At 37.0% G+C, this 15,611-nt stretch overlaps 1 protein-coding gene across 2 annotated transcripts in view; it reads left to right on the top strand.

Moving 5' to 3' along the window:
• The window catches only part of CAMKMT (calmodulin-lysine N-methyltransferase), a 374,335-nt gene that overhangs the window by 337,791 nt on the left and 20,933 nt on the right, over positions 1-15,611 (top strand). For both annotated transcript variants that reach the window (XM_045077742.1, XM_004752981.3), the window contains exon 8: positions 13,267-13,341. In XM_045077742.1, the coding sequence (XP_044933677.1) occupies positions 13,267-13,341 (75 nt within the window). The remainder of the gene's footprint in view (positions 1-13,266; positions 13,342-15,611) is intronic.

The following is a 15,611-nucleotide window of genomic DNA, read 5'->3' as shown; positions in this document are numbered from 1 at the left end:
TAGTGAAATTTTTATATTAAAATGTGCTTGAAAGTTCATAAGTTTAAAAATGAATGAAAACATTAAAAAATAATTAATTTTGTGATTTCACATTTAATGGCACATAGTTCAAATTCAATACGAAATTAGAGCTAATTCTAATTTTTTATCATCACTTTGTTTTACTCCCATGTAAATTAATTAGCTGTCATTATTATAGAATCAGAGATATTTGGAGTGGGAAATATAATAAGTACCTTTCATTCCAAGATCTCAAAACCCTTTACCAGTCCAGAATATATGGGTCACCAACTTAGGGGGTTCAAATGTTAGGCAAATCTGTCTTCCTTTTGGACTCTGAAATAAGTTTATTTCAGCTAAAATAGAGACAAAAACACAGACCCAGAGAGTAGGCTCAGTTTTAAAGCCAGTCCAGAAATATATAATAAACTAGAGCCATAGCTTTCAAACTTCAGTATGAGAATCATCTGTAGAACTTGTTATGACACTAGTTTGTCCAGGCAAACTTAATTCTCTGGTGTGATGAATGGGGACAGGCTGAATTTTGTTCACTGGTGTGATGAGGCCCACAGACCATTGCACTGAGGTGGAGGGAGGAGGTCAATGGGACAGAGTATGTAAAGGGATTTCTGAGGTTTATAAGTAAAGTTCTATTTCTTGGTCTGGGTTTTGGTTACAAAGGTATTTGCCTCATAATTAAGGCATATATTTGTTTCACATAGTTTTCTGTTTTAGTCTTCTATTCTATAATAAAAAGTGTTGGGTTTTTTGATTGTTCTGAAAGCTATATCGTGGTTTCAGGGAAAGGGAAAAAGGTATCCAGGCCTGAATGAGAGCAGAAATCAGAGAGCAAATATGGAGGGCGTTCTGGAGAACTGACTGTCTGTGGGCACTAAAGAAAGGTGGGGGATTAAGAGAGCAGTTTGGGACATGCTGCATTTGTGTGGTTGTAGGACATAAATGTGTGCTCTCTATGTGACAGTAACTAGCATGTGATTAAGAAGAAAGTTCAACAAAGCTGAAATCATCAAGAGAGTATGGTACTGGCACAAAAACAGACACATAGATCAATGGAACAGAATAGAGAGCCCAGAAATAGACCCCCAAGTCTATGGTCAACTAATCTTCAACTAAGCAAGAAAGAATGTCCAATGGAAAAAAGACAGTCTCTTCAAGAAATGTTTTTTTTGGAAAATTGGACAGTCACACACAGAAGAATGAAACTGGACCAATTCCTTACACCACACACAAAAATAGACTCAACATGGATTTAACACTTCAATGTGAGACAGGAGTCCATCAAAATCCTTGAGGAGAACACAGGCAGCAACTTTGACCTCAGCCGCAGCAACTTCTTCCTAGAAACATCACCAAAGGCAAGGGAAGCAAGGGCAAAAATGAACTATTAGGACGTCATCAAGATCAAAAGCTTTTGCACAGCAAAGGAAACAGTCAACAAAACCAAAAGGCAACTGCCAGAATGGGAGAAGATATTTGCAAATGACATATCAGATAAAGGGCTAATATCCAAAATTTATAAAGAACTTATCAAACTCAACAGCCAAAGAACAAATAATACAATCAAGAAATGGGCAGAAGACATGAACAGGCATTTCTGCAAAGAAGACATCCAGATGGCCAACAGACACATGAAAAAGTGCTCCACATCACTCGGCATCAAGGAAATACAAATCAAAACCACAATGAGATATCACCTCACACCAGTCAGAATGGCTAAAATTAACAAGTCAGGAAATGACAGATGTTGGAGAGAATGCAGAGAAAGGGGAACCCTCCTACACTGTTAGTGGGAATGCAAGATGGTGCAGCCACCCTGGAAAACACCATGGAGATTCCTCAAAAAGTTGAAAATAGAGCTACCCTATGAGCCAGCAATCACACTACTGGGTATTTACCCTAAAGATACAAACGTAGTGATCTGAAGGGGCAAGTGCACCCGAATGTTTATAGCAGCCATGTCCACAATAGCCAAACTATGGAAAGAACCAAGAACCTAGATGTCCATCAACAGATGAATGGATAAAGAAGATGTGTGTGTGTGTGTGTGTGTGTGTGTGTGTGATGATGAAATACTATGCAGCCATCAAAAGAAATGAAATCTTGCTATTTGCAATGACATGGATGGAACTAGAGGATATTATAATGAGTGAAATAAGTCAATCAGAGAAAGACAATTATCATATGATCTCTCTGATATAAGGACTTTGAGAGGCAGGTGGGGCGTTGTGGGGAGTAGGGAAAGAAAAATGAAACAAGATGGGATCGGGAGGGAGACAAACCATAAGAGACTCTTTATCTCAGGAAACAAACTGAGGGTTGGGGGCAGGGATAGGGTGGCTGGGTTGTGGACATTGGGGAGGGTATGTGCTATGGTGAGTGCTGTGAAATGTGTAAGCCTGATGATTCACAGACCTGTACCCTGGGGCAAATAATACATTATATGTTAATTTAAAAAAAGAGGAAAATTCAAATCTCAGGAAATGTGCTGGAAGATTTGGAGATCAACCTGGAAAGATTAGAGCAGAACTATGGAAACTGGAACGTAAAAGAAGATGGCTAAGAAGAGAATCTTAGAAAATACCTGTTTGGGGGCAGAGTAATAGGGGCCAATCAGGGATACAGAGAAGGAGCTGGATACAGGAAGGCTGATGCCAGGTGGATTGGTATAAAACTATTCCCTATAAAACTATTCTGGAAGTAAGTCCAGGAAAGAATGTCAAAGAGCGGAGACCAGCAGCAGTGTAGCCACTGCAGATCACTGGCAAATTGTAGAACCGTGCTCATGTCTGCTGTGAGAAAGGTTATATTACGAGGGCAGAGGAATCAATGAGAGTAGACTCCCCATGCCAAAGTGTTGATGGTGAACAGAAAGAGCCAAGTAGTATGTGTAGCAAGAAGAAGCAGAATTGAGGGAAGAGGGGAGCATGTAATATATGTAGTATATATATGTAATATATGAGTAATATATGTAATCAGGGGGTAATATATGAGCAAGTAATATATGAAGTAATATATGAAGTCAGGGGGTGTGATTTGATGGAGCAAGCTCTAGAGTGCTGCTTCTCAAGTATGGTCCCCAGACCAGCAGCATCAGGACCACTTGGAGATTTGTTGGAAATGCTGATTGGCACCCTGCACCCCAGACCTACTGAATCTAAAACGCTGGGATTGAAGCCTGGAATCTAACAAACCTACTGAGCATTCCAATACATGCCCAAGTTTGAAAACCACTAAGCTAGAGGAAAAAGGGAGTGGTTTAATCCTACATATAGGTGGGAGGGCTGTCCTTGAAAGGATGAGTAAACCTACTTATTTTCAGAGGAGAGGCGAAGGGAAAAGATGAAGAGGGAAAAGATACCAGATAGCCCCAGGCTCGTGGTGAGGTCATCTTAAAGAACAAAGCCTTGGGATGTTGGGGAGCTAAAAAGGAGGGTGCCCATATCCAACCTCCAAATTCTTGCTTCCTATACAGTGTGTCTAAGATTTAATTCCTCTTCCTCTTTCCTGTCCGAATAATGCCTCTAAAATCACATTTCACCTTCCACCTTCTTCAGCATACCTTCCCCAACATGACAATCTGTAATTATTTTGTTTCCTTTCCAAATAAGACTATTTGTTTCCTTTGACTATTTTCATTTTGTTACTTAGAAACAGGTCCTCTTTGTCCTATCCCTCCCCGCCTCCAGAGAAGTGCTGAAAAGCACTGTGGTTGGACTGGCTCCCAAGCTAGGAAATCAACAGGTTAATGTCCCATCTCATTCTTGTTTTTCCGTTCTGGATTTAGATTCCTTTCCCCAAGTATTTAAAACACTACTACAGAATCTTCTAGCATATGGCATTTTGAAACTCTAGGAAAGATCAGGGAAAGTGGAGGGACAAGTGACAAATAGGGAAGTATTTGTAAGAAGAGAAATGATTCCCCAGTTTATGTAAACACTATCAGTGACTTGAATGGACCCTCTGTAAGGATGAGCTAAAACCAAAGAGAGATGTTGAGTAGTAAGATATAAGAAACTGTGGGAAGAGTTCCTGGAGTCTGTTGCAAGGAACAATGCCTGTAACATTCCACTCCCCACTGCTGCTAAGGCAGCTGGATTTTTTGTTTGTTTGTTTGTTTTTGTTTTTTTAAATATTCTAAGCTCTTTACATTTGGCAAGCATAATCAAGAATTGTGTCAGTACAGTACTTTTGCAAAACACAAGGGATGACCTTTCTAACAACAGAGTTAGAAACTATGACTCACTCCCCATTGAGGAGTCTGCAAATATAATGCTAAACAAATATTAACTGTGGGAATGTAAGAAAAGAAATGCCTTAAATCTGTAAGGGGAGAGCTACCTGTGAGCACCACAGTGAAATACAAATTATATTAAACATGTTTGATGTTAGGTTTTATTAGAAACTTAAAACAGAGACTTTTGTTTGAGAGAGAGAGAGAGAGTGTGTATGTGTGTGTTTTAAATCACAAGATAGGAATCCTATCAGAAACTGACTTGGCTTTGCATTTCGAGTCGACCCTTCAAAGCAAAGCCAGAATGAAAAAATCTAAGTTAATGCAAGAGTAAAAACAAGGAAACTAATATTTATAGAGCCCTAATAATTCACTTTCATATATTCTAGCTCATTCGATTCTTTATCATTGTGCAATGCAACTAATGTCTGTTGCAGATGAAGGCTATGGTACTCAACATCTCCCAGCCCTGCTGGCCCATAAGTTGGCCTGTAAGTGATGGAGCTAGTATTCAAACTCAGAGCTTTCTAGCTCGCTGCAAGCCCAGCATTCTTCCTGCTGTGCACTATCTGTTAGACTTTCTAGGTTTACCATGCCTATAGCTGTTACGATTTTTCTAAATCATGAGGAATTCTGTGATGATGATTGATTTTGTATTTCTTTCTGTAAAATTGTACTTTGCTTTGTAATGAATTTCAAACAGAAATATGATTTTGACATTGTGGTGAAATAAAATGGAGATAATATACACATTTTACTTCAATGTCAATATAATTATTGGTAACACATGGGCATGATTTGGGGGTTAGAAGAACCATCCTTTACTTGTCTTTGCATCTGAATGTTATGCCTTAGATTGTAAAGTTCACATAGGCCAAGGGGCCTAGTAGGATGTTTGCAGACACCTTGCTATCTTTCAGAAAACACTTCCTTTTTAGCTTTTCTTTAACAGTTTGTTGAGGTAAAATTGGCATCCACTAAAGTGTATGCATAATTTTACAAGTTTAAAAAATTGTGTACACCTTTGAAACCATCACCACAGTCCAAATACTGAACATGTCTCTCACACGTAGAACTTTCTTCTTGCCCTTTGATAAACCCTCCTTTCTGCTTCTTGAAGTTTCTTCCCTCTCCATTGATTTGTTTTCCCTCACCTTATGTGAGTTTATATTTTCTAAGGTTTTTTCTTAATTTTTTAAGATTTTATTTATTTATTTGACAGACAGAGATCACAAGTAGGCAGAGAGGCAGCAGAGAGAGAGGAGGAAGCAGGCTCCCTGCCGAGCAGAGAGCCCAACTCAGGGCTTGATCCTAGGACTCTGGGATCACGACCTGAGCCAAAGGCAGAGTCTTTAACCCACTGAGCCACCCAGGTGCCCCCTTTTTAATTTTTTTTTAAAGATTTTTCTAGAGTTTTAAATAAATGAAATGATTCAGTATGTGCTTTCAGTTAGTAAAAGTATTTTGAGATTCATCTATGTTGCTAGAAGTATTGACAGTTCCTTCCTTTTTATTCCAGAGTTGTGTCCTATGTACACTATAATCTGTTTCTGCTTTCACCCTTTGATGAAATTTTGGGTTGTTGCTAGTATGGGGCTGTTACAAATGAAACTGTTAAAGAGTATTTATGTCCACATATGGATATGTGGATATATGTTTTGTATGGATATGTGTTTTCACTTCTCTGGGGGTAAATACCTAGGAGTGGAACAGCTAGATCATATAGAGGCACGTATGTAACATTTTAAGGAAACTGACAAACTATTTTCCAAAATGATTGTACTTATATTCCCATCAGTGGTGTCAGAGAGTTCCATTTTTATTTTTATTTTATTTTATTTTAAAGATTTTATTTATTTATTTGAGAGAGAGAGAGAGAGAGAGAACATGAGAGGTGAGAAGGTCAGAGGGAGAAGCAGACTCCCCATGGAACTGGGAGCCTGATGCGGGACTCAATCCCAGGATTCCGGGATCATGACCTGAGCCGAAGGTAGTGGTTTAACCAACTAAGCCACCCAGGTGCCCTCAGAGAGTTCCATTTTTACCCCATCCTCACCAAAACTCTATATGGTCAATCTTAAATGATAACCTTTCTAATAAGTATATAGTGGTATCTCATTAGGACTTTAATTTGAATTTCCCCATTTACTAATGATGTTGGATATCTTTTCATGTGCTTATTTGACACTTATATATCTTTGGTAGAGTGTCTGTTCAAATGATCTACCCACCTTTTTCTTTTATTTTTTATTGGGTTCCTTGTTTTCTTATTTTCATACCCTGAGAGTTCATTAAATTTTTTCCTAGGTTTATATGTAAGCTTTATATGACCCAGGCTTTTATCAGATATATGATTTACAAATATCCACCCCGCCAAGGTTTGTGGCTTCTCTTCCCATTCAACTTGTAGCATCTTTCAAACTGCAGCAGTTTTTAATTTTAATGAAGTCTAATTTACCAATTTGTTCTTTTATGGATCATGCATCCTGTGTCATATCTAAGAAGCCCTTGTTTGACCCAGTGTTACAAAGATTTTCTTTTGTATTTTCATCTATGAGTTTTACAGTGTTAGTTTTTACATTTAATTTTGTGATCCATTTGGAATCAGTTTTTTTTTTTAATGTACAAGATACGTGTTAGAGATCTTTAAAAAAATAATAAGTGGATATCCAAATGTTAAGACACTATTTGTTAAAAAACACTCTCCTTTATCCACTGAATTACCTCCATTTATTTAGGTCTTATTTAATTTCTCTCAACTTTTGTCAGAATTATCTCTAAGTATTTCATATTTTATGTTACTAATAGTTTGAGGGTTTTTTTTTTTTTAATTTATTTGACAGAGAGATCACAAGTAGGCAGAGAGGCAGGCAGAGAGAGAGGAGGAAGCAGGCTCCCTGCTGAGCAGAGAGCCTGATGCAGGACTTGATCCCAGGACCCTGAGATCACGACCTGAGCCGAAGGCAGAGGCTTAACCCACTGAGCCACCCAGGTGCCCCATAGTTTAGAATTTTTTAATGTTTTAAATGTTTTAATAGGGAATTGGAAGTTACAAGTTCCAATTATTTGTTGCTTATATGAAGAAATATAACTGATTTCTGTATATTGGTCTTGTATTCGACAACCTTGCTTAACTCATGTATTCTGCTTGCTTTTTTTGTGTATTCCATTGGATATTTTACATAGATGGTCAGGTTTCCTGCTCATAGAAACAGTTTTACTTCTTCCCTCCCAGTCTTGATGACTTGTTTTTTTCCTTGTCTTATTACACTAGCTAGAATCTCCAATGCAATGCTTAATAATGAGAGGAAACATCCTTTCCTTATTCTGATGTTTAGGGAAGAAGCATCTAGTCTTTCACCATTGGAGGATGATACTGGCTCTGGGTTTTCATAGATGACTTTTTTCAGATTGGTGAAGTTCCCTTTTGTTCTTAGGCTGCTGAGAGTTTTTATCAGTAGTAGATGTTGGACTTTGACAATGCATTTTCTGCACTTATTGAGATGTTCATATGGTTTTTCTTTTCTAGTTCATTAATATGGTAAATTATATTGATAGAATTTTGAACATTAAATCAACCTTCCTGTATTCCTAGGATTGATATAGATACATACTTCTGTACCTATAGATATTATATATTTATATTGTATATATTTATATTATTTTTACATTAATAAATATATTTATATTTATTAATATATTTTATGAAGGAACTTTTATATTCCTTATTATCATGTTACTATCTGTAGAATCCGTATTGATTCCACTTGACTCATTCATGATGTTGGTGGTTTATGTCTTCTCCGTTTTCCTAGTCACTCTGGCTAGAGGTTTATCAATTTTATTGCTCTTCTCAAAGAACCAGTGTTTGGTTACAGTGATTTTTCTCTATGTTTCTGCTTTCTTGAATTTCATTTATTTCTGTTCTGATCTTTACTTCCTTTCTTCTGGTTATGTTGAGTTTACTTCTTTTTTTTGTTTGTTTGGTTTTTGTTTTTTGGTTTTTGGTATGTTTATTTAGCTGGTAGCTGACTCTATTGATTTGGACCTTTCTTTTCTGATATAGACATTTAGTGCTATTAATTTCCATTCTATACATCCCACAAATTTAGTGGCATCCCACAAATTTTATATGTTGTATTTTCATTTTCATTCAATAAAAATATTTCTCAATTTCTGTTTTGATTTCATGTTTGGATGTTATGTTATTCGTAAGTGAATTATTTACTTTCCAAATATTTGGAGATTTTACAGAAAACATTGATTTCTAATTTAATTCCATAGTGGAGAGGAACTTATTTCTTTTAGATTTTATTTATTTATATATTTATTTGAGAGGGAGATAGAGAGTGGGGGTAAGAGCAGAGGGAGAGAGAAAAGCAGACTCCATGCTGAGTGTGGAGTCTGATACAGGGCTTGATCCCACCGCCCTGAGATCATGACCTGAGCTAAAACCAAGTATTTGATGCTTAATGAACTGAGCTACCCAGGTGCCCCAGGGAACATATTTTTATATTACTGGAATGCCTTTAAATTTGTTGAAAGTTAAAAATATGATCCAGAAAAGCTATGTTTTGGTAAATGCTTCCTATCTAGTTGGGAAAAAAAAAAGATATATTCTGCTATTATTGGATGGAGTGTTCTATAAATATCAATTAAGTCATGTTGGTTAATATCATTGTTAAAACCATCTATAACTTTGGTTATTTTCTGTCTAATTCAATTAATTAATGAGAAAAGAGTATTGAAATTTCTCATTATAATTGTGGTTTTGTCTGTGTTTTCTTACAGTAATAACCATTTGGGCTTCACATTAGAAACTCTGTTACTCAGTTTGTAAATATTTAGAAGTGTTATATCTGCTTCTTGAATTGCTCCTTTAACATTGTAATGTGATCCTTTTTACATCTGGTAATATACTTTGCTCTGAAATCTACTGTCTGGCATTCATATAGCTGCTCTGGCATTCTTTTGACTAGTGTTGCTTGGTATGACGTCCACTTTTAATCCATTCATGCTTCCCATTTAAAATACATTTACTTAGTAAGCCACATATACTTCCATTTAGCATTTTAATCCAGTCTGACACCCTTTGCCTTTTAATTGGGGGACATTTAGACCATTTTCACTTAGTACAAGTACTAATATGGTTTGATTTAACTCATTTTGCCTTTTGTTTTCTGTTTATGCCATCTGTTCTTTCTTCTTTTCATTTTTCTCTGCCCCCCCTTGATTAAATGAGTAGATTTTATTATTCTAGTTTTTATCCTTTATTGACTTATCAGCCATAATTGTGTTTAGTTGTTTTAGTAGTTGCTGTAGGTGTTATACCATACATTTTTAAATTCTATCCTCAAGTGATGGACCACTTCAACTACACTATAAAAACCTGATCATAGTATACTTCTATTACTTCCTCCCAGTCGTATGCTATTCTATAATATGCTATATTCTACTTAAGTATGTGTTATAAACCCTGAAGTACTTGTTATTTAACCAGTCAGTAATATTTCAAACAAAGTTAAATAATAAGAAAAAAACTTACATATTTGCCCATGTAGTTACAAATTTTAGTTCTCATCATTTCTTTCTGTTGATCCATATTTTTGGCTGGTATGAATATTTTTGTGCCTGAAGGACTTTCTTTACATTTCTTGTGGTGTAGATCTGCTGGTAATTAATTTTTTCAGCTTTTGTATGTCTTAAAACATCTATTTCATCTTTTGGGTGGGGGGAACCCAACACAAGGCTCTATCTCATGACCCTCAAATCATGACCTGAGCTGAAATCAAGAGTTGGATATTTAACTAGCTAAGTCACCCCATTGCCCTCAGGTATTTTATATTTTACCTTCTTGGAATCTGAATGTTTTTATATCCCTTTAAATGTTTCTAAATTTTGTTCTGGGTCACAGCTAAGTCATTTTGAAATAATTTAAAATAAGAAAGGGAAAAAAGTGAGGGTATATGCAAAGAAGTAATTAAAATGATTGTCTGTGGGATATAAGCTGGGTAAGGAGGGAAGAGAAACGTTATGTAAGAGAGATAGGGACATGGTGATGAGACTAGTAGACTGTTGGCCAGGGGCACTGAAGAATGGTTGGGATTAGAGTACCTTCTGGAAGGGATGAGCTATGAAAGGGCTGGTTGGAGAGTAGGTCAGGGTTTCAGTTATTTAAAAAAAAAAAAAGAGGAACAATTAGGCCATACTGGAGCCCATCTGTGACCTGCATGTTACTGACCTGCGATGAAGTGAGTTCAGAAATTGAAAGGGAATGTTTTGGAACACTACTGTGATATCCAAGCATATGATCGGTGAACTTGTGTTTAGAATGTCTTGGCTTTTAAAATCTCATTTGCCTATCAATGTTTACTCTATTTTATGAAACTGTCAGTCTGCAACAGATTGAATATAAACAACAACAACAAAAAATCTGGTCTTTCTCCACAACTAAAGTACTGCTTTAGATTATCGTCACGTGAGTTATCTGAGAAGAGTGGAGGGCAAGGTCTTTGGAAGAGAAGAGTTAGAAGGACCAGCTCCTTGAATATAGAAGTCACCGTCACCCTTTGCCTTCCAAGAGAGAAGGCCTCCTGATTGCACAGCTTCAGGGGGCAGGCTTCTCATTGTATACTACATGAACACCGCCAATGTAGAACACAGTGTGAATGGTGCTCTGTGAGTGTTCAAGAAGGTGGCTGTTGATTTTTCCATTTTACAGATGGGAAAGCAAACTCCATGTTCACATAGCCAGTCAAGGAAGGAACCAAAATTTGAACCTAAGTGTATCTGTCACACCAAAGCAGACTCTTTTCTCTATACCACTCTTTGTCATGTGCTTACGGTTATGGGGGCAGCATAGCCATAAGCCTCATGAGAACTAGGAAAAAATGCTTTCTGGGAATGTGTTGTGATCCACATGGCCAAACAGTGCATTTCAGTCTCTTTTAGATTTACTCTTGTTACATCTGCTGTGGTAATCCATGGCCAGTTGCTGCCTAGACCCCATCTCTCCATCTGTCTTTGTTGAACCAAGAGGCTGAAGTTCCTCAGGAATCCAATATCCAGTACCCACCACAGGATTTCCTATACTTTCTGTTCATGTGCTTTATTAATTACTTATGTATTAGAAACATTTTTCTAAATAATGGTTTATGGTACAGTAAAATTATGAGTAATTTTAACACTTTTCTCTTTTCCCCAAAATTTATATAATGGGTACATTACTTTTATGACTGGAAAAAGTCAAGTATAGATGTATATTTTAAACCAGATTGTTCATGTAGAAACTCTCTAAGACTCTTAGGTCTCTGATGAGAGCTGAGTAGGTCTGGTTTCCCACCGAGCCTGAGTCCCAGTTGCATGGGAGGCCTTGGCGTTTCCATATAAGTTGGTATTGGTTATGTCCCATGCTCTACAGGCGCATGGAGTTTTTGAGGAATGAATGTAAAAACAAAGTGGGCATTTATCTCTTGAGGCTTTCCTGGTTTCCTCCATTCCTTGTCTCTCAAGTAGGTCTAAGCAAATACAACAGTAGAGCTCATTTGTAAAGCTTGTCCATATGTGACAGGATGACGGATTCTTTTGGAAAGCCCTCCCTGGAGCTCTAAGTCTGTATGCTCACACAGTACATAGGAGGCAGCATCAGAATTATGGGTTTATGTGTCCACCTGCCCTGCTAGGCTGCCATCAAGAAGGCATGGCCTGTGGCCCAGCACAGGGCCCACCACATAGTAGGTGCTCAGTAGCAATGAGTCGAATGAGTGAATGGGCAACCAGTGCTGTCTGCATAGATAATTTCGTGGTGATGTGTTCAATCTTTTCTACCTTAAGAAATTCACTAGCACTAATGTTTATTAGTGTACATGGGAAGAACTTTTGGACTTACCAAAGTAAGACTTATTTTTGTATTCAAACAAATGGCTTTTCACTCTGGGAAAATGTAGAAGAAATAACCCACCAAGGTAAGCAAATATAACTGGATAGGGTAGGATATGCTCACTCAGTTTGGTTTTAAATAATAATCAAAAGAGAAAAGAGGAGCACTTGGGGTGCCTGGGTGGCTCAGTGGGTTGAGCATCTGCCTTCGGCTCAGATCATGATCTCAGGGTCCTGGGATCGAGTCACACATCGGGCTCTTTGCTCAGTGGGGAGCCTGCTTCCTCCTTTCTCTCTGCCTGCCTCTCTGCCTGCTTGTGATCTCTCTGTCAAATAAATAAATAAAATCTTAAAAAAGAAAGAAAGAAAGAAAAGCACAATTTTACTTTTCTGAAAAATAGCACTGCAAATCAGTTTTGATGTGAAGAGATCATTATTAAATCATTAAAATACTTAAAGATGGTAAAATGCTAATCATCACAATTATTAATTAAAAGTAAGTCAGAATCTTTCATTGGCTTCCTAAGCACAACTAGCACTACTTAAATATGTGTTATTAATTATTGTTGTTAATCTGAGGTTTAAAACCTGATCCTCTTTTGGGAGACGAAGTGTCAGGATGGGTGAATTTTTAAATGTGCCTAAAACGAGGACTACCAAATGAAGGTTGGCTTTTTTTTTCTTCCATCTTGCCAAATCACTCATTTCGTCAATAAGAAATGCAAGTGACATGCAGGCAAGATAGATATACGCTAAGTTTCAAATAATTTCTTTTTATAAATTTGCATTCCAGTCAGATGGGGAATACTTTGATCCCAATATGCACCTCAGTGATGTTAAGAGTCTAGACTCATTGTAATGACTATGGTTCATCTACAAAAAAACTATAAAAAGACTAGCACAAGCTTAACTATTGTATCTAAATAGAGAATGCTTCCTCTTCTAGATTTGAAGACTAAATATAATATAGAGCAGACAGTTCCATCCCTAGTTTTTTTTTTATTATACCTTTTGAAGTAATTTGTATATACCTTTTAAATAATTTCAAGTGCCACAAAAAATAATGTTAATAGCTCAAAATCAAAAGTTAAAAAAAAAACCTAAGTATAATTTTTTAAAATCTTTTTCTCCTCAAGCGTTTTACGATGGGATAATGAGACAGATGTCTCTCAACTGGAAGGACATTTTGACATTGTTATGTGTGCTGACTGGTAAGTACATAAAAATCATAAAACTCCTGTTAGGAAAAATAGCTTTGCTGGAGTAATTGGGCTGTGCTGCTTTGCTGACGGCTAAGCAAAGTCAACAAATGAAGCACAAAGCCACCTTAACCTCAACAAATTAATATTCATCTCCCTGTGACAGTTACAAGGTAGTCTTCTATCACACAGTAACTTCTACCACATTATTTCCCAAAGATTGATTTTGAGAAGCATTTCCATTTTCTGGAATTGCCTCTGTTTCATGCTTGACGTATCAGTAAATGGACGACTTAGGCAAATTGCAAATAATTATGGCTCAGAGAGGAATAGTCTGGAGAAAAAGGAGTTTATCAACACAAACAGCTCAATTAGCTTACTTCTTAGGAGAGATCTGACTATTGATATAAGGGAATATATGTATATGTGTGTACACACACATATGTGCCCCAACAAATAGACGCATTTGTGCAATATCTTTGGGGAAATATCTTTTCTTAAAATGTATGTTTGCTATCTAAATTTTCAGTGTCTTCAATTAAGATATTTAATTATACACAAAACAGGAATTATAACATTACATTGTATTGTTATGCAAATAACATTAAAATCTCTGTCAGGTGCCTGCCTTTAAAAATAATTTACATTAGATATTTTTTCTTCTCATTTGGCTCAGTCTACTTACTGTTAATGAAGTCTGATCCTAAGTTACAGGATAAATCTGTATCAAACCTTAATAATTATTTCAAATAATCTTAGGTATTTTCTTTCATGCATGTTGACTAATAAATATTTTAACATACGGAAACACTGACAGTTCAAAAGTATTTTCTCTGTTAAGAGTAAGATCTTATTTATAGTTTCATTATGTTCTTACAACACTTGAGATTGAAAATACAAGTTCAGATTCTGAAGAAGTTCTATTGTATTGATTAACCCAATTATAAGATCCAGAACCTGGAGAAGACTTTTCCTAGAGGGGAGTTAAATGAAATTTTCAGGCAGTCATTATTATTACTATTTTAAATAAAACTTTCAATAGGTAACTCTTTTATGTAAGTCATTGGAATCAGATTTGCTTTCTTTTTTTCTTCTGAAAAAAAAAAAAAAAAAAAAACACTCCTCCGTGGAAAAGAAGCATTCTGTTGTGTTTCTAGCTGAGATTTCCTAGCTTTCCAAGGCCCTTTTAGTGTCTTTGTACCCCATTTCAGAAAAACCTTGTTCCAAAAGAGGGAGAAACAGATTTTGGACTCATCAATGATATTGTGCCTAATGTTACATTCCTCATCTAATCAGAAATAAGGAGTTAAACCCTCAGCATATGATTTGAGCAAGTAATTTAGTAAATGCCTCTCCTCACCAAATATGAGAAAGGATCCTCCAGGTTTCATTGCACAGATGAAGATAATGCTGGCAGGATTAGGTCAGATTAAGCACAGAAGTCAGATCAGAGAGCAGCAGAAAAGACGGAAGGAGGGCAGCATCTTCTTGGAGGTTTAAGCGAGGGTCGCGTGCATGGGCTCCAGATATGCGGTGAAAGTCAGGTCTGGCCAGGAGATTTGGAGGTAAATGTGTCCTTCACATAAATACCAGGACAGCCTGGCTTTGTCAGACCTTGTGTCATGGACACTCACACCATGTCATCCTATTTGTACCAGAGAGACAAGCAGAGGAAGTAAGATTTAAGCTCTTTTCTGATTAATGTTCTCAGTTAGGTTAAAAACAGCCACACAACATGTTTGAGAAATAGTCCTTTTCCCCTAGCGCACTACAGGGTCACGGACAACTGATATCCATAGTGCATATTCAGAGAAGGCTTTCGTTACAAATACGTCACGGAATCCAATGTTAGATGTACACACACGCACACACGCGCACGTGCGCGCACACACACACACACACATCTGGTAGCTAGGTGAGAATTTACAGATTCAAATGAACTAAGTCCGCCAAGTTTTATTTTATCAATAGCTTTTCTATGCGTGAGTTGTTAAGTTGGGTTCCACACCCCCCCCCGGCATTCTAAGTGCCAGAATGTCAGCCTGTTTATAAATTCCCATTTGTAAATGTGAAACATTAAGCTACTCTCAGTGCAATGCTGATATTATTTCCAAAAGAAATGCTTTGGTAATGGTCTGTCTTCATATTCACAGGGATGGGTAAGCTGCTTAGAAACTTAGAAAGCACAGTGATATTTCTAATACGCATGTCGTGCGCACAGCAGTGAAGCTCCGGCTCTGGCAGCTTTTTATGTCCTGTCGGTTTGGTGTTTCTCTGGGAGT

Source organism: Mustela putorius, unplaced genomic scaffold, assembly GCF_011764305.1.
Source record: "Mustela putorius furo isolate JIRA1106 unplaced genomic scaffold, ASM1176430v1.1 tig00000224_pilon_pilon_pilon, whole genome shotgun sequence".
Lineage (NCBI taxonomy): Eukaryota > Metazoa > Chordata > Mammalia > Carnivora > Mustelidae > Mustela > Mustela putorius.
Note: the sequence above shows the minus strand (reverse complement) of the source record. Positions and strands in the feature narration are given on the sequence as shown.